General features: G+C 44.7%; 2 protein-coding genes across 6 annotated transcripts; both read left to right on the forward strand.

The window, feature by feature from the left end:
- Positions 1-2: 2 nt before the first annotated feature.
- Positions 3-3,220, forward strand: asb8 (ankyrin repeat and SOCS box containing 8). Its single transcript, XM_076172039.1, has 4 exons — positions 3-112; positions 829-1,042; positions 1,148-1,252; positions 1,515-3,220. Exons 2-4 carry the CDS (start codon positions 914-916, stop codon positions 2,148-2,150), a joined length of 870 nt encoding a protein of 289 aa, XP_076028154.1. The 5' UTR covers positions 3-112; positions 829-913; the 3' UTR covers positions 2,151-3,220.
- A 2,310-nt stretch (positions 3,221-5,530) lies between these two features.
- On the forward strand, positions 5,531-18,739 carry atf7a (activating transcription factor 7a). 5 transcript variants are annotated; one of them, XM_076172026.1, is made up of 12 exons: positions 5,531-5,582; positions 10,746-10,820; positions 13,080-13,176; positions 13,338-13,450; positions 13,843-14,007; positions 14,230-14,378; positions 14,470-14,563; positions 14,657-14,776; positions 15,047-15,196; positions 15,452-15,640; positions 15,858-15,963; positions 16,101-18,739. In XM_076172026.1, exons 2-12 carry the CDS (start codon positions 10,773-10,775, stop codon positions 16,328-16,330), a joined length of 1,461 nt encoding a protein of 486 aa, XP_076028141.1. In that variant the 5' UTR covers positions 5,531-5,582; positions 10,746-10,772; the 3' UTR covers positions 16,331-18,739. The 5 variants fall into 5 exon arrangements, with proteins under 5 accessions (XP_076028141.1, XP_076028143.1, XP_076028145.1 ...); XM_076172028.1 differs by having other exon boundaries at positions 15,074-15,196; XM_076172027.1 differs by having other exon boundaries at positions 5,549-5,582; positions 10,749-10,820.
- Positions 18,740-19,947: the final 1,208 nt, after the last annotated feature.

Here is a 19,947-nt window from a genome sequence, read left to right on the forward strand (position 1 = left end):
GCGGGCGAAGGGCGTGGCTGCGTGACCGTGACGTCGCTGTGTTTATGTCAAACCAGCAGCTAACAGTCACAACACGGTCATCTGTCACACATCAAACCGGACACTACACACGGTACGTCTCACATCGAACGTCTCGCTGCCCGGTGTAAAGCGCACATTTAACGCGTTGACACTGATTAACATGCATATTATGAGTTCTTATTGTTTCTGAGTGTCGAGCGTTCCTCGCATCTCCAGGCTAACCTTAGCATGCTAGCTAAGTGCTAACCCTACCAGCTGCTGTGAGGATGTAGCCTTGTAGCCGTGTAGCTTTGCCCGGAGCCCGGAGCCGAATGTTGCCGAACCGGGCGTCTCCTCTGTCCGGTTATGTGTCTAAGCGCTCACCCGGTTAACGTCGAGCTTTGTTGTTGTGGTGTTTGTTTAGGAGCGGAGCGGCTTTTCTGATACGAGTCTTCAGTGAGTGTGCAGCTTCATGCAGCCGCGCTGATCTGTAAACAGACAGCAGAAGTGAAACCACAGAAGAATAAGCTTCATTTCTCCCATCGACAGCGGAACAAGCGCTTTATAGAGAGCATAGTTAGTGTGTCTGTCACCTGGAAATGATGGAGCAGGAAAACAAACAATAGAGATTCTTGATTATACATGTCAAAGACTCTGTTGTTCCAATTGGCCCAACCTGGTTTGAAAGTTATGTCCAAGTTTGAAACAAGAACATGTCTAATCAACCACAAACTCTTACATATCCTCCATAATATTAAGTCTAAACTGCTCACTTTACATTATTCCCAAATCAAAGATGTCATCAATAATCTTCCCTTTGTTTTGCAGCTTTTCTTGACCCAGGTGTGTGTGTGTGTGTGTGTGTGTGTCCTGTGGTGTCGCCCCTGCCTGGGTGCCATGTTCTTCTGTTCCCATGAGCTCTAGTATGTGGTACATCATGCAAAGCATTCAGAGTAAATACTCCCTGTCTGAGCGGCTCATCCGCACCATCGCAGCCATCCGCTCCTTCCCACACGACAACGTTGAAGATCTGATCCGTAAGGTGAGTGTGTGTGTGTGTGTGATCGCCTCCCAGCTGACGTCAGCCGAATGATATGATTGTCTTGAGTTGTGTTGACATCTTTCCCATCTTATCCACGGGCTTTAGGGAGCCGATGTGAACCGGATGCACGGCACACTGAAGCCTCTGCACTGTGCCTGTATGGTGGCTGATGCTGACTGTGTGGAGCTCCTGCTGGAAAAGGGAGCTGAGGTAGGACACACACACACACACTGAAGAAATGTAACTATTTCAGTACCATACCAGGTGTTGCAAACTGTGTTGTTGTGTGTTTCTGAGCTTAGTGAGATTTAAGAGTGGAACACCAGAATGAGCCAAATCAAACTTAAACAGTAAACAAACCTGGAATGATTTCTCTCATCACACTTCACAGTATTCTTTGATAATGTCAGACTGTAACGTGTTTTCTGTGGTGGACCTTCTCAACCCTAAAGCTCCTTCTGTCCCCTGTCAGGTGAACGCTTTAGATGGATATAACCGCACAGCTCTGCACTATGCAGCAGAGAAGGATGAGAGTTGTGTGGAGTTGTTGTTGGAGTATGGGGCTCTGCCAAATGCCCTGGATGGCAACAAAGACACTCCACTCCACTGGGCCGCCTTCAAAGATAACCCAGAGTGTGTGAGGGCTCTGCTGGAGAGCGGAGCCTGTCCCAACGCCCGTGACTACAACAATGACACGCCTCTGAGCTGGGCAGCCATGAAAGGCAACCTGGAGAGCGTCAAAGTGCTATTAGACTACGGAGCCCAGGTCCACGTGACCAACCTGAAGGGTCAGACCCCTATCTCCCGACTGGTTGCCCTGCTGGCCCGGGGTTTAGGCACAGAACAGGAGGAGGAGTGCCTGGAGCTGTTGTGCCGGGCGGCGGGGCAGTTTGAGATCCGACGGGCTGACGGCACGCTTCCCAGGGAGCTGAGCAAAGACCCTCAGCTGCTGGCCAGGCTGACCAGCATGGTGTCTCAGGCTCCCACACTTCGCTCTCTGGCACGCTGCGCCGTCCGCCAGAGTCTGGGGGTCCAGTTCCTCCCCACTGCTGTGAAAGAGCTTCCTTTACCAGAGACCATCAAAGACTATCTACTGCTTAGAGACTGAATTCATCAAACCACAAACCTCACTGGCTGATTGTTACAAAGCTCATCACTCAAGTCTCTCACTGAGTTAGGAGATATTATCAGACTGTGGCCTTCTTTATTCTCGCCTTCTTGGAATTTAGGTCAGATTGCAGCACCAGTCCCTTCCTTTCAACACATGACACATGACATAGTGTAAGTCTGTCAGGATCCATATAGAATCGATGAGTGTCCAAAATTTGATGTCAACATTTTTTTATTCTTCTATGCAAAATTTACAAGACTGGTTGGTAATTACAAAACAAATTCAATAACATGAGAGAAAATAATATATTCTTTATCCCACACATGTCTGAAAGACTATCAAAACATTTTTGGAATCATTTTATTTTTAAATTGTGTTTAAATGTCGTCCAGCCTGACACAGGAAGGCCACCTCTGATGATTCAGATCTCACAGTGCGATGATTTACCAACTGAGCGGCTTTGAGCAGTCGAGTCTTTTCTCAGCGACTTCCCATAAACTCCAAACTCCTCAATAAAGTCAATTTTGCAAATCCAAAGACAAAATGCACTTCGACCATGTAGTAATACAAAAGATTGTGCCAGATGGGAACAGTTTGATTTGCTGTGTAGAACTAACAAAAAATGTCAACTAACCATCACTTTTAGAATAAATTGATAGCCTTTGCTTCCATCTAGTCCTCTGAAAGTGTAACGCTAATAAGATGATGTCAGTAAGCCTGCTGTCATATGGGATTTAGTATTTATTTGGGATTCATTTTAATGAAAGTGCAGTTGCCAAGCAAGATGACTGGCTTGTACACGTGTTCAGTCCTGAGGTGCAAACTATTGTTCATGTTAAAGGATGTTCACTGATTCAGTGTTTTTTGCAGCATATGTTTAATAATAACTTTATTTTAAACTCGATGTTTAATTGTTAGAACCCATGGAACGGCATGATTACTAAGTTTGTGTCCTTTAAAACATTAACTGAAAAAGCTTCTGAAAATGTACTTTTGTTTGTTTAAACCATTTCTGTGCTTGGTTTTCTTTTCCTGTTCTGTGGATGTATTCATGTATAAAACCCTCTTACATTCTATCTTTAGTGGCCTTAATTCTGTGTACATTCTTCTTTGTCAGCTTCCTGAAAGTGAATGCATTGTGGATAGAAAAACATAATTGCTATAGTTCCTATTAAGCGGTGAGATGATTGACAGCAACGACACATTTACTGAGTTACGTATTCATACATTGGTAAGGCCCATCATGCAGTTCCCAAATGAACCACTAGAGGTCTCACCAGTCTTCTCTGTGAACCCATTTAACTCCGTAAAGGAATCGGTTTCTTCCTTGTAAACATGGTTTGTAAAATAGAGGAAGATGAACTTCTCAGGAATTCTTTTATTGCCTTTACAACCCTTTGGTAGGTCATATCACTTATTTACCAGAGAGGACATTTAACAAAGAGCTCAACATATCTTGTGTATACAATTAGTAAGGCGTTTTTGTCTTGTCGTTTGTTATCTTACTTTTTACTTTGGTCTGTTTTATGTCTCTTGCTGCAGGTTTCCATGTTCTTCCACAGACAGGACGTCCACTTCCAGAAAGAGAGAGCAGGTTGAGAATATCAGGAAGGAAACCAAAGCAAAGGCTGAAAGAGACCCCCCTTATTTCCATTGTTCATTCCTTCATTTCTGAATTGTTCCCCTCTCGTGTGAAGTGTTTTATTGGCAGTTGTGCTGATATGGATTATTTTTAAAAAAGGAGGAAGAGAAACACGATCTTAAACATCTGGAAAAAGACAGAAGTGCACAGTAATAACTGCATGTTACTGTATGTCGTCTTCTTGCACAACATCCAACATAGCTGTGATAGTATGGGCTATGTAGATTAAAGTTAGGAGCAGATAGAAACATGTTAATGATCATTCTGTATCATTATTCCACAACTGATAGGATAAATGTTTAAATCAATCCTCTGATCCTCTGAAAGGAGAAGGGCAGCACACTTAAACTACATGTCTGTAACTACTGTAGTTAGAGGGTGCATGTTGTGTGAGTGTGTGTGTGTGTGTGTGTGTGTATGTGTGTGTATAAGCATGTGTTGGTTCAGCAATGCAACAAGCAACAAACCTCCTACCGCCGCCAAACCTGCAGAAACACTGTTCATGTGCACAGGATGCTCCTCATGTCATTTACATTTGATTTGATATTTTATTAGCAAAAAACGAATAATTCAAATTATAACCTAGTTGTTAATGACATCACCATCAGGATTCATGTCAGTGTTGTAAATGGCATCACCAAAATGCTTTTCATGGCCTTTTCTGTGTGGAACTGCTGCAGGAACGATAGTGGGAAAGTATGAGTCCTTACCTGTGGCCTCAGTTAGATCCAATGATTGATCAGCCTCATTCTCTGATGATTCTTCTCATGCAGTAAAAGCTGAATGGACCATGTTACTTTAGAAGAATGTTTAAATATAACATAGTAATTAGATTGTACCATAGTAGACACATGCCACTACAGTGGACACCATGTAATAACAGATGATAATGGGGAGGAAAAAGAATAATTATAAATGATACAGTAATATGTTGGCAAATAGTACAATGTAATTACTGTTTCCTTTATAAACATGTTTCTAAAGCCCCATTATCAGTGTGTTGACATGGCGTCCAGTGTGGTGGGTATGTGTGTCTTATTTCAAACCACCATCTGAATGATCTAAAATGCTGCGAGGACGATTGCCAGAGTAGAAGAAGGCTGACCGGGTCACTGGAGCTGCTTCACCCCACAGGTAATTGTTTCCTGTTAAGGTGTTAGTACTATATCAGCATTATGTCTTTCATTAAACTTTGTTGAACACTACCTTTCAGTTGTCATCCCTCGTATATGTTTTCACATAAATCCAATATAAAATCCACGCAGATCGTATATTGTCGTTGAACATTAACAATAACACAATAAACAATAAACACTTTACACCTTTACACTAACTGCCTCCATCAGCATGATGTCCATCTCATGTTTACAATCTCGTTTATCAGGTAAAGGCTTTGAAGAGAGCCAGTTGTTGAACAGATCCAGACAGAAGGATGAAAACCTCAGAAAGGTCTGAACTGCAAGTCACAATCGTACTTATATCAATTACTGAACTCACCCTGCTAGATATTTGTTAATCTGTGGACGTTTGAGACCTCACAGTTTTTCCTTCGCCTATAATTTAAATTCTACTACAAGTTGAAGAGTTTTGAATCAGTTTTTGAATTGAAAGATGGGCTAATTTTTTAAAAAGACGAGAAAACACCAAAGTGATCTTAAGCCAGTATAACAAGTCTTTTGATACTGATACGCTCACTGACGTGGAAGTCTCGCGATATTTCGACGTTGAGGGGAGTGTCAAATTCCAAGGGAGAGCAGAGAGAGGGGAGCGTAGAGAGGGGCGCAAAGGTGAGTTTGTAAACACTTTATTACCCTTTAAATCCATCGCTAACAGAAAGATCCTTCTATATTATGACAGAGCGGCCCTCGGCACGGCGGTTTTCAATGTTTGCTACCATTATAATCGACCCTTAAATCAATTGTCAAAACTGTTGTGGCAGTTCCAGCGTCTCATTCGGACTCACTGGCTCGCGCTGCACTAGTCTCAGCCCGCTAACTCACTTAGCTTTTTCGCTCTTAGCTTTGGCGCTCACGACCGCCTGCAAAGTCTTTATAAACGTTCATTTCAGATACAACCTAACCAATGCTTTTGCTTTCAGCGCTTAAAGTGGTAATACGGCTGTTATTACACATATTCAGTGTGTACTCGGCCTGTTGTGAATGCTAGCCACACCAGCTAGCCATCAGTTTTTCGTGGATACAGAAAATGTTAATTTGGGTGTTTGACCAATGAGAACGCGCGAGCTGATGTTACTGACAGCGGCCGGAGCGTCACTAACGCTGATGTTGTCGATTGACGGGCGTCGTAACCAATCGCAGTAGAGAATAGGCGGTCTTGTTACGGGAAAAGGCGGGGCTAAGGCCGTCCGTGCGTAGCCAGGAGGTAATGGTGGCTAACAGACAAACTTTTTCAAGCCAGACAACGTTGTCCGTGAGAGGGAACTAATATTAGCGAGACTGGTGGCTCTCAGTTCGACGCCGACATCTCGTACGAGTCCAAACAGCCCCGTTACACATATTTATCTGTGTTGTTTTGATGGTAGAATCTGCTGTGGTGGTAATCAGGGTTTGGAAGCAGATCAGCAGCAGTGCTTTCAGTCTCAAGTCATAATGATATCCATAGTATTGCAATGTGAGCTGGCGAACGCCCCAGGATCTGCATCCCCATGCATGTCAACACCTTCATCTGGAATGTAGGTCATGTTTGTGGCTAAGATGTACCTCATTCTATCACGTAGAGCATTGATACATAAGAGGAAACCAGTGGAAGCCTGTTCTGGGAACCCCAACATCTTCTATTTTCATTAATTATTTTGCAGTGTATGTAATAGGCATGTAGTTATTCATATATATTTTTGGAGATACATATTTTAAAGTGCCACGCTTTAGAGTAAATTTCATGTTTTAATGTACTGTGTGTGTTGAAGATATTTGCTAAAATTTCTTGTGACTTCAATTTGTTGCAATATTGAATCTATTGATAGTTTTTATCATCTTCATAAATCATTTAGTGCGTAAATTGTAATGAAATAGTGACAAATTCCCTTCATAAGTGGGTTCAATTTGTCAACTTCAACTAGTTGATCTTCTCTGATAGCAGTTAAAAAGCGCATAGGGGTTCAATACTCTGAGATAGGAAACAAGTAAAAATAGATCACATTCTGTCTGTTATTCAATAATCCCAAATAGTTACAGCACCAAATCTCAGTTATTTAGCACCTGGCAGTGATTTGATTCGAGAAAGTTTCCCTGGGTCCATTCTGCTTTGTTCTGGGTCGTCTCCTCCGCCTGTATGGATTCAACATTGTTATGCCGTTATGCAGGCCTGGATATAGGATTTCATTTGTTCCATTTACCAAATCTCAAGTTCGCTTTGCTAACATAAATACATATTGGCTGCTGCACACACACACACACCCAGCTGCAGCCTGGATCCCCTCCTGTCTGCAGAGCTCACAGCCCATGCTCACCAACTCCTCACCTGTGATCCAGCAAATACCAACACCCCTCACTTGACCAGCCATTAACTTCTCTCTGAACCTCTCCCTTTCTTTTTCTTTCTTTCTTTCTTTCTTTCTTTCTTTCTTTCTTTCTTTCTTTCTCTCTCTCTCTCTCTCTCTCTCTCTCTCTCTCTCTCTCTCTCTCTCTCTCTCTCTCTCTCTCTCTCTCTCTCTCTCCCCCTCCCTCCCCTCTTTTTCTTGTCGCGGGGTCTCCCCTACCCTCTGGCAATTCAAGCCTCAGATTCCAGAGTCACGGCTGCAGCTCGAGCTATTAATACGGTTTGTTTAGTCAGTTTCCTAGCAGGCTGCATCAAACACTGGGTGGCTGTGGCCGATTATAGCCGGGACCCGTTCCCCTACACCTGCTGAGTCTGAGAAATCCAAGTTAACGGCGAGACTTTGCCCGCAGCTCAGTGAGACAGAGACAGACAAGAATTAGGGCACTTCGATGGCTGCCATGTCACTTTGGATGAAAGGAGGCGAAAATAGGTTGACTTGGATATCCATGGCTGTAATGAATATGAGCAGTGTGCATGAGGGCTAATGTAGCTGGCAGACTGAATGATTGTTCCCCCCATACTGTATGAAGCAAAGCTGAGTCACATTACAGGGTGCAGTAAAGTTTTACGCTGTTTACAATCAACTCAATATTTACTCTCAATGTGGCACACATGACAATCAAAGCCCTAAGTAAACATGGTCAACTTGCTCCTGTGTGTTTACCTAAGATTAGCAGAGGATTACTGATAGCTCTGCAGATTTGTAAAGACGTCCTCTAAGATTGACTGTCTCACTATAAGGCAAAGCAGTAGATGGCAAAGGAAGGACCTGGACGCATCTGTTTTAATCAGCCTAAGATATTGGTTGGGACAGCTATGAAAATAAATGGTATTTTCCAGCCTTGTCATCTGGAATTTATGGTGGACTTCCCACAAAATCAAATCCCAAAATTCATGTCGGTGCCAGGCAGCCAAGTTAACGTCCAGCACGTCTTTAGTGAGATGTAAACTCTTGAGATCTGTTCCCACTTCTCACGCCAGATGTGTCCATTTCCTCACACAGTCCACACCCTCGCTACAACGAGCTCGACCCAGTATCTCGTTTGCAGACACATCTCTGCCCAAATAGACTCAGCGGGTTGGAAGCACTCTGTTAGGGCCCTGGCACCGACCTGTTGCCTTCCTCCAGAGCTTGGGAGGTCTGCAAGAAAGGAGACCACTCCGCTTCATCTGCTGTTTGATCTGCACAGGACAGGCAAACAAGACGCAGCCCCCTTTCTTCATAAAGACGTAGGGCTGAGAGACACAACAGTTAGGCTCTGTTTCAGGCCCAGCGTCATGGGAGAGCATCCTATTCCAGAGCAGGGCTTCAGTAATCATGTGTTGGCTCAGGGGCAGCTGTCCTCGGCAGACGGAGGAACGGAGGGAAGGTTGGAGGAAAATATACTGACTTCAACACTGGGAAAACTTTCAGACATTTATGCCGTGCCAACATAATGAATAATCTGTCCCACTCAAAAATGTTCGGGGTACACGCTCAAAGCATGTCGCGGGTACAACAGAGGTTAGCAGCTATGTAGTTAGGCTGTCATACACCATATAGGACATATGATGCACCAAAGGCATGTTTCTAATGAAGACAACTAATAAATACAGATATAAAGGCTGGGTGGGCCTTTGAGTCATGAACAAGGGATTTGCAATGGACTAACTCTTTGAGTCATGAACAAGGGATTTGCAATGGACTAACTCACTATTTAGTGTTGCAGCTGTCCGTAGCTTTTGTTGTTTGTAGTAAAGTGTCTCTTGTTGTGTACATAGCTGAGACCTTGATGCATGTTGGGGGCTGCTGTCCTGTCAGCAGCGCAGCATTGTGTAATAGTCTAGTGTTTAAAACCAACCAAGACCAAGTTCTTTTTCCTTAACTTTCTTATTTACGTCCATGAGTCGTGCCCGTCCGTCTGGGACAAGCTGTTGGGTTTGGTGCAGCGTGGAGGGGAGCTGTGGATGGGGTGGGTGTGGCTCAGGAGGGTTCATTTTCCCCTTTTATAGATTGTGGCTGAACAAAGGAGCAGCGAGGCTGGGCCGTATCGTAGTTTGTGTTACTTTAGCGCCAGACACAAAAGGAGAAAACCAAACAATGACATGTGCATGATGAACTCTGTCAACAGCAGCAGCTCGTTTGAGGGAGATGGTATTTGGCTTTTACAGGCCTGAGAGATGAACCGTCTGTCCCTCTGCTCTCCTAATGGAATGTGTTTACTTGAGATACACCAATAAACAAATACAGAAGATTTGGACAAAGGCAGAATCACCCATCCTTCATAACATATAAAGGAGCAGAAGAGTGCATGCACCACATCATTCAGAGCTATTAACATTTCTCCTCGTTTCATAAAAGACTTCTTCTGCGTCTTATTCCAGGCCCAGGATTTCACTTTCATCACTAATGAGAGCTTTTCCAGAGCTCAACAATGTATTAGTGATCTGAGCCAACAGCACATACTTGGTCTTATTAACAGATTTCCTAAACTTGGCAATTGTGCGTTCCTGGTTCTATTTTAACATTTACCACAGAGTGTTTGTGAATCTTAATGGCACCAGAATAAAGCAGTTATTACTTATTAGTTAGGATTCATCCCTGTTCACCTCAGCAACCAGAACACCAAGGTACAGCAGGTAGGCGTGTCCATATTGATTCATGTCATGTGATTAGAGTGTAAATGCCTGTTTGATTTTATGGAGGTGTTATTGTTAAGAGAAACCATTTCCTGTTCTGTGTTTAGTTAAGTGATTCTGCAGTAACAAAGATATCTATGGTCTACTGTATCTCACTCTTTCAGCCAATCTGCACACTGATTTAAAAAAGTCAGTCAATCGGTTTTAACCGGAACAAGCAGAAGGGACGGTGGCACGTCAGCGGGAAAGTGTCTGTTTCATTCCTCCGATCCCAAAGTGGGTGAAGCTGATTGAAAGGAGAGATTGTTTTCAGGGGCAAGAGAGAAAGAGAAACATGAATCAAGCAGCCCGGTAGATAGACAGACAGATAGACAGAGAGACAGATAGATAGGGAGACAGATAGATAGACCGGATGGACGGCACATGAAGGGAGCAGGTTGCGAGTTGCTGGAGAGGTGAAGAAGGGGAGTGGTAATGAGAGAAGGAGGGAGGGATGAGGCAGATATCTTTGTGTACGCGGCAGCTGTGCTCCTCTCTGCCAGTGCTGCTCATTGGCCCAGCAGACGCCCCCCTGTGTGAAGGAAATATCACCAGGGGAACTTTGTCTCGCTGCCTCTATGCGTGTTTCCCTCTTTGCCAGGGTTATTTTTAAATAGCATTCAGCTTCCTGCTCCAACTTGGAGCCACAGCATCACTGCTTTGTTGATCTCAAACACTGCCAATTGACAAATCAAGAGAAAGCCACAGCAATGTTTTCTTCTTCTCCTCTCCAGCAGTTACATTGCAGGCTCTTCACAAAAATGGGGGACGACCGACCTTTTGTGTGCAGCGCTCTTGGCTGTGGACAGGTAAGAGCTCTCCTCCCTTCTCCTGGGCTTCAGGTGTGTGTGTGTGTGTGTGACATTGGGATTTCTTTGTCTTCATGATTTTCTCATTATTTGTGTTGTCACTCATGAACATTTAAGCATGGAAGACAATTTAAAACTTCTTAAAAGGACCTATTCTTGATATGTTTGATGATAGAACTTCTCTGGTGTAAAGAGAAGACTCTTGGTTGGCCGCCACACAAAGCGTACAAGCGTAATCTAAGGCGCTGTGATTTATGCTTGACACTCTGATCATCCCAGCCTTAGCGCCGTAGCTAGCGTGCTGTCTTGTGAGACAATGCTGTCTCCTTTCAGCGGTGACTCATTGGCAGCTCCAGTGAGTAATCAGTGCACAGTTATTGTTTCAACCTGTCACTGCTGGCTTGTAGTGCCTGCAGACACAGGTTTGAGCCGTAGGAGTGACTCAGCTGAGTGCCTGCTCCGCTCTCACATGCCTGTAACGTGCTGCACTGTGGGGGTCCGGCTTCATATCACTGCTAATTAACAAACATGTGTTTTCCGTCTGAGTGTTGTCTGATACTATGCGCGTGTTTGGGTGTGTGAGTCTGAGGGGAGTAATTGGGCACACGCGGCTGCTCTGTGTGTGTGTTTAGGAGGAGGAAAGTCTTCATGTGGTTGAGGAACATTTGTGATTCGTGAGACCGCTTCATTTTCTGCTGAAGCAAGATCTAATGTGTGTTAGTTTGGCTTTGGAAAAATCATGTCCAGCACTTAAACAGGCATCTTTCCACTGGATAAATGATGTTCTGCCTCACACACACACACACACACACACACAGCATGTGGACCCACAGGGACCTCTGCCCTGTTTCATGCTCCGTCAAAAACATGCTGTAAGTTTAGTCAGAAGAGTTAAAGCTCTGTAAACACGTGGGGGCTTTTCAAGGCAAAGTGACAGTCCATGTGTGTGTTGGTTCAATACCTGAGTCTGTGGCTGCCTGCCCAGCTGTGTGTGTGTGTGTGTGTGTGTGTATCAGACTGTGGTATAAACAGTGTCATCCTACTACAAGTTTGGGTGTGTTTTTGATGTCACAACACAGTCTGTGCCAGTGTAGGGACTCATACACACATTTGAGCTGTTTTATGTCTCTTCTTATAAATCCTCCTTTTGTTAAAGTGCAGATTTAGATAGAGAAGTTCTGTCACAAGCGTGTGTGTGCCTTAAGTCCAAACGTTGTCTGTTTACTGCTGCCATTTGCAAGCCACAGTTGTCTACCAGGAAAATCTGAATCATGCCCATAATAGAATGAGGATGATTGACTCCTGGCTTCAGACGAGCTTTTCCTTTTACCAAATTAACAACAACAACAGCCCCCCATTATGAGATGCCCAGGATTTGCTGTGTAGGGAGGCGTAATCCTAGCTGCCCGTATATCATAGGGGCAGATTAGTTGTAGATAGTTTCCTCCACCTTCCTCAGAGGAGAGAGAGAGAGAGAGACGAGTGAGACATGCAGTTGTATTGGTGATGCTGCCTGGTGGGGCTAAAAATAAGGCCCCTGACACTTGACTGTGTTTCCACTTCACTCTCTCACTACTGAACCCACGGCTGCCAAGCGGTACCCTAAAATAGGCCGCAGCAAATTTTGAATAGGCCAGCAGCAGAGCCAAGTTTCTTCCTCCTACGCTGCCGCTGCCTGGTTCACCTTAGCACTTCTCTAAAGACGAGGTTCTAATCCCAGTTTGTGTCGGATGGCGGCAGGAGCACTCCAGACAGTCCAGCTGCTCGGTGTCACACAGACTGTAGCTTCAACCAAGGATGCCCCATAATATACACCAATTACTTTAACAACAGATCCATCTTCTATAAGAACACTGCGGTTGCATTTTCAGCGTGGTTCTGTTGTGTCGGCTCGTTCCATGCCAGCACTTTCTCTCTCCTTTCTTACCATTTGTTCTGCACATATCAGCTCTGTTTCCTCTCTCCTAGTTAATTCTACTCAGGATATTTGAGAGTTTGTCCTGCAGCTGTAACAAGCCCATCTAGGGATTTAAGACACTACAGATACACTTCTCTTTGTGTTCTGTCACATAATGGCACAGTATAGTCTTGCTGTGTTCGGCTGCATCTTCAGGAGATTGCCTGCTGTGATTGTGTGCAACGTGATCTGTGTGTTACAGCACTGTAGGCAGCATCTTCAGGTCACTGGGGCAAGAACACAATCACCTGTAGGCTGATTTTCATAATGACATGTTCTGTCTCCTTGTTCACTCTTTCCAGAGGTTTACCAACGAGGACCACTTGGCCGTTCACAAACACAAGCATGAGATGACTCTGAAGTTTGGACCAGCCAGGACCGACTCGGTCATAATCGCAGGTACTCTTCCTCAGAGGCAGACGCTCTGTTTCTCCTCCTCCCTCAGTATTCCTCACTAGCATTCAAAGACACAAAGACACATGTGTGAGATGGGTTTCTATATTAAATACCAAGTGTGAAATTGTTACCTTGAATAGCTCTGCTTTATTCTCCCCTGCCAGATCAGACACCTACTCCTACCCGCTTCCTAAAGAACTGTGAGGAGGTCGGTCTGTTCAATGAGCTGGCCAGCTCCTTCGAACAGGAGGAAGAGGAGAAGCGGGCCAAGAACCCTGTAAGCAACAGTTGGGCTTTCTAAGTATTAATGTGAATAACACAAGGGCAATTTCTGCAATGAGTCCGTGAGGGGACAAATAACTTTCCTGGCCAGCTCCAGCTGTTGATGCAGTGAGAAACACAATCCTTTCATTCCTCACAAGAATCCTGCAGTGGTGGAATGTGAATGTATTCCTCCAACGCAGTGAATTACTTTGCTAATGTAATGATAGAATGTAAGCAAATCTACATGTTGGGTTTATTTAAAGTGACTGTCTGGTTTCATTGCAATACAGATTGGGCATTGTGGGTATTTAGTTTCCCTACAGCAGCAGTCAACAAAGTGTATTTCCTTCCTTTCCCTCCATCGGTGTGAACCTGACCTCTGCCTGTGTCTTTGTCCTTCCTCAGCTGCCGGCTCCCAACTCCGTGGCTCTGGACATGAGTGTGCAGACGCCATCGGATATGAAGGTGAAGAAGGAGGCTCCTGTGGAAGTGGACTCCTCTCCACCGGACAGCCCCGACTCTGTCTCTGCCAAGTCAGAAAGCATCAGAGAGCCTCTGGTGAAAGTAAAGGTATGACAGAGAGGCAGAGCGGAGGTCACTGATTAGCTTTATGGACGTGGGGACGGGGGGCTCAGGATTACATTCAGTGCTTTGGTTCAGTCTTATACTGAACATATCAGCCTTTTGTATTCTCATCCTTTCTGTGGGTTGAATGCATAATTGTGTCTATATTTATAAGTGGGCGCTGCGTGGGACAGCTTTATATAACTTAGCACCATCTTATCTCCCCAGGACATACCACCCAGGAGCTCAGCCCCCACCCCCACTATAGTGCGTCCAGGTTCTCTCCCACTCCACCTGGGCTTTGATGCCCTTCAGCCCACCATGCCTTCTCCCACCTCTGTCATCACACAGACTCCACCCTCCAACCGCACCCTGGGGTGAGTGAAGCTCTCAGGCTTTCTACACTGACCGACCACCTCTTACATCTGAATGAAGTAATCCCCCTCTTGTCTTTGCTGTCTTGTCCAGCTCACCAACCAGTCACTACCCCATGATGATGTTCCCCACTGGTCAGGCGTTGCCGGTGCTCCCTGGTCCCATGCATATACCGTCTGTCATTAATGTAAGACAGACAGCCGCACCAAATACTCTGAATATCTTTTCTTTACCATAGAAGTTGTTTAACGTTGCTAATAACTGCGTATCTGTTCTCCAGCTGGCCCGGCCCATGTGCATGGTGCCCAACATTCCTGGGATCCCTGGTCCTCCTCTGGGAGGCAGCAGCAGCGGCTCCAGCTCCCCCTCTGGCTACAGCATCCACTCAGAGGCCAGGATGGTGAGCACCAGATTACTTCTCCATTTCCATCTCTTTATCTTTGTCCCCATGCTCGCCCCTGCAGACATCCTTTGTTCCGCCTGATTCTGTTCTTTGTGTGACTGTTTACTGCAGTTTCTCAGTGTTATTTATGTGACTGTTAACACGCAGCCACACCGACTTCTATCAGCCCGTTATGGGACTTCAATATTTGCACAGAGAAACCAGAACAAAGGAGAATCCTGAACATAAAGCTTAGATACTGATGTGGGTGGTATTGTTCTCATGTAGCGTCTGAAGGCTGCCCTGTCCCAGCAGAGCCCCTCAGGATACAGCATGGGGGGCATGGCGATGGGCGGCAGCCCCATGGTCCCCCAGAAGCCCGAGCAGAGCCAACTTCTAGTGCAACAACCAGACGCTCAGTCACCTGCACAGCCTCAGGTGTGTAGGACTTGACAGTAACTTATAGACTAACAAATAACTAAGAGTAACTAAACCACAACCTGTTTGACATCGTGTATATATGTATACAGTATACACACACACCACCTGTCAGTTAGAGAACATTTGGAGTGCACTGTGATGTATGACTAAAATAATGAAACCATGACTCAAACTTCCCCTTTTTCTGTCTTTGTTCCACCCTTCCTTGTTGTCTGTCTCTCTTTGACATCCGTTCCTCCCTTCTTCCTCTAGGTATCTCCAGCACAGCCTACTGGTGGGCGTCGGCGGCGGACGACAGACGATGACCCAGACGAGCGAAGGCAGCGCTTCCTTGAGAGAAACCGGGCCGCAGCCTCGCGCTGCAGACAGAAACGCAAAGTGTGGGTCAATTCCCTGGAGAAGAAGGCCGAGGAGCTTTGTTCCCTTAATGTCTCACTGTCGGTGAGTTGTCTTCACGAGTTTGGGCGAAGGGAAATGCAGTTATAGTGTGTATGCAGGGCAGTGGACTCGTCCTTCTGCATTAGTCACATCAGATGCACGCTGATAATAAAAACAAGTTACACAGCTGTACAGTATCTCTTCACTCACATCACAGCTTAACCATGTGTCAGTTTGTCTTTGTCCCAAGTGTTGAAAGCTTTTGCCTTGCTCCCGTCAGAATGAAGTGTCTCTCCTGCGTAACGAGGTGGCTCACCTGAAGCAGCTCCTCCTGGCCCATAAGGACTGTCCTGTGACCAACCTACAGAAGAAGACTGCCTATCTAGGTGAGCCTCACACAGCTATGCTCTGTCACTGAAACCTAGATCATGGAGTCAATGGGAGATTCTGAATTGATTTGTATGTATGATATATAATCAGTATTTATGCCAGCTGACATTTGTATCTGTCCCTTTGTGTTTAGCAGCAGAAGAGAGCATGAAAGACAACTCAGAGCCTACGGGCTCCCCTGCCCAGGTGATCCAGCACAGCTCCTTGGCCCCCAGCTTGGCAGGGCATAACGGTCTCAGTGCGAGGGCAGCAGCTGAGGCCATGGCTATGTCTGTTCTGGCAGGGATGGGACAGCAGCAGCGCTCTGAGAGTGGACCCTCTCACATTATCATGGCTGCACAGTCTCAGTCTGCTGCCAGATGATGAGAGATCCCACCACAGCTCAAACTTGGCTCACAGTCGTCACCCAGGGGTAGAAAAGAGCAGCAGGACTAACCTCCCCGTAAGAAAAGGTTCAAACTCCCAACCACTGGCCCTCCTCTCCCTCCTCTCCTTCCCCTGTGCTCCCTCCCCTGTGTTCTCTGCCCTGCCTGTGGAGCCATCATGCTGTGGCCTGGAGCTCAGCAGCAGCAGCCTTCTGGGAATGGACTGACACTTTTGAGAGAGCTTCCTGTTCACTTTGCCATAGACTACAGGGGCTGGACTCCAACCTCCCCCCTCCTTTCCCCCCCATGCTTCCCCTCTCATCTCCCCTCACCCTAAAAAGACTCCTGTCCAGACTGTAGGACTGCATCCCTATGAGTATACTGCCATAATGAACTCAGCAGGTGGAACGATCCACACATGTACACAGAAACACACACAGCAACACAACACAAACCTTCTCTATCAGATCAGACACCAAACTGCACACAGGGCTTCACACTGTTTCAGCAGGGAATAGTGCCTCACACACCTTGACTTCTTTGCCATACACACACCCACACACACCAACAGAGTGTGCCTCAGCATCCAGTCCTGACTCTAAAGCTGCTCCAGCTGTCTAGACTCCACTGACTCACACATTTAGATCTAAAATGCGTCTCCATTCTAAAATGGTTCCATCTCAAAGTGAACTCAACATGGACCCCCAAACTTTTACCTCATCCCTTTATGATAAACTTCATAAACTCTGTGTGTGTTTATTTATGTACATCAGAACACAGCAGGTTTCCTACTCATGGGTTATTAGCTCGTTTGTTAGCATGTTTCTATAAGGGTGAAATGTTCTTGATCGTATGTGCAGCTTCCTTTATGTTAGCCGGCACACCCTCTTATCTTAGATCACACAACCAACACACAACTGTTCCCTCTGAGTCACGCTCAGTTAGAGTCAGCGTCTCTGAGTGTTTCTGATGGTGTGAAGGGAATTCAACTCTCTCTCCTCGCCGTCTCCCGTTTCCTCTCAACCAGACAGTTTGGGTATTTATTAGTTTCTGAGTGGATGTTACTTCTATCTTACTGGAAACTATTCTGGTAAGTGTTTTCCTCTGTGTGGGCCTTGGACTTCTAGTGTAACTGTTATCTTCACACTTCACACAGGATGGTTGCACATCCTTGCTGCTTGCTGAAAGTTTGATGAACCCCCTTTTGTCTCTTTGCTCTTTACCAAAATGTAAACTAAGCCATAGTGACAACAAATCAGATCTCTGCAACCTCCAGAGACCCCCCTGGCCCCCTGGTCCTTCTTCTGAAGCAGGAAGTCAGTAATGGGACTGTTAGTTTGTGGTTGAGAGGTCACACTGCTTGTTAATTGCACTTACACACACACACACACACACACACACAGTCCCACATACTCTACTGTCTGATGATGTTTGCCTTAAGATCACATTTGTGCCTCTGACAGCCCCACTCAGAAAACAAGGCTTTGGAATGATTCATGATTTTAACCCACAGTGGCTTTGCGTTGTGGTACTTTGTTGCAGTACTTGTGTGTCATCTGGTGGAGAGACGAGGCAAAGACATCTTCACTGGTCAAAGCCAATGAATGGGAACATTCTTATCCCTCGAGTACAGGATCCCAAACTCTTCATCTTCTTCTCTACTTCATTTTCTGGTCTTGAAATATGCAATGTTATAACCAACAAACACACACACACAGTTTCTGTCTGAACACACAGGGGAGTGTCATCATGCACTAATGCTGCAGGTTCATTGTTGCTTTGTTCTTCTATTGGTGTTTTTTGAAGACCTCTTGTCCTTTTGGTTTCTCAGATGGTTCTCTTATCTGTACTGTACACACACATGGGATTTCACTTAGCAACTTGTTACAAGCAACCCTTCACAATAGACTGAAAGTCCTGTCCTACAGTCCCAATGGTGACCCTGGCCTTTAGTTGTTCCTTTGAGCTGGCGCTATATTTGTCTGGCAGTCCCTTATAGACGATTGTTCATATGAAATGAAAACTCAAACTATATCCAGCTTTCATGTTAGTCATTGTCATTGGCACTTTTTTCTTTTCTTTCTGTTATCTTTGAGTTGTGTGCTATTTTCAGCACCGTACAACTTCCTGTCATAAAGCTTCTATCTGATTGTACCGATGAGTATAGAAATGAATTTGTTTAACACGACTTTCTCTGTGTGTGTCCTCCGCCGAACAATGTTATTAGCCCTGCTTAAAAAAAAGGAGTTGTCCCCTTTTGTTTTATTTGGTAAGATGAACTGGGCCACGCCTTTTCTCTTCCCTGTCTAACTTATTTGTTTAATTGGTCAGATAACAATCACCCTCCCAGTCTTTGACATATTAACATGAATTAGAATTGTCATGAAAAGAGCAATTTATGGAAAAATGCAACAATATGAAAGTTGCAGACGGTGTATTAATGGTTTTTCACACTCCCGTTGTTGGACTGATAATTTCAAAAATTGTCGTTGTATTGTACATATGTGTACTATATGAATATATTTACTTTTCCATGCATGTCCAAGTGAAATACTATGAACACTTACAGTGCAGCAGTTTTAATTAAAGAAAGTACATCTTAATGGTCATCGTAGGGGTTTTCTTTTACTCCAGACTCACAACAGGAAATTGGACTGATTATTTTTTATATTTGTTGTTAATCACACGTAACAAATTGAAATGTTGTTGAATAAATAAAGATCATGTGGCAGCATGGATTTCTATCAAGTTGGCTCTAATGAGGTAAGATGATTAGAAAGACATTGCACTGTCTTGTTGTCTTGTTTATAGCTCTATGTTCCTTTTCTATACACGTCCACAGACAGCTGAGCAGAATCAACAGCAGATATTTACCATGCAACAGAATGCAGATGGACATTTAAACAAACACCCTGATTAAGATTTTCTGACACGCAACAGAGAAGATCTCACTGCCTGTTATAACTCGCTTACTGAGTCACTGTAGGAGTCAAGTCAGTGTCATCTGCAGTTGTGTTTGTGCTAAGTTTGTGCCTCTTTTGTCTGCTCTTAGTCAGACATTCAGAAAGTGTCTTGTCACTGCCTGTGAGGCTGTAGAGGCTCTATTTGTAATAATGTAACAGCAATATTGTATAGGTATAACCAAATTAACATGCTAAGATTCTGCTGTAGGCCACTATAGACTCAACCCACACCTCTTGATGTTACACATATGGATCTTAGAACTTGTTTATCTGCTATTTGAAACCTTTTATAGATCTACACTCAAGCGACTACATGTTTTAATGTTATTGTGCCCCATGAACCAACCAGCATCAGACACTATATTTGTTGTTTCCTTAGTTGTTATTTGTTCAAGAATAAGCGCTACAAAACACGACATTAAATGAAATTACAGGGACCATAAGCATACACATTTAGATACTACTACATACTACATACTACATACTACACACACAGAGGCCTCAAAGTGGTGCCTCGGTCTGGGACCATGCACATACACATGCTTACTCACCCTATAATTAACCCTGCTTCATATTACTGCTAAACCCTTACACATACACTATTAAGATCTATGAGGATATTACATTTCAACCAAATTGAAGTAATTCGACA

This window comes from Genypterus blacodes, unplaced genomic scaffold (assembly GCF_046128005.1).
Source record: "Genypterus blacodes isolate CSIRO-AG114 ecotype Tasmania unplaced genomic scaffold, CSIRO-AGI_Gbla_v1 ptg000279l_1, whole genome shotgun sequence".
In the NCBI taxonomy this organism is placed as follows: Eukaryota; Metazoa; Chordata; class Actinopteri; order Ophidiiformes; family Ophidiidae; genus Genypterus; species Genypterus blacodes.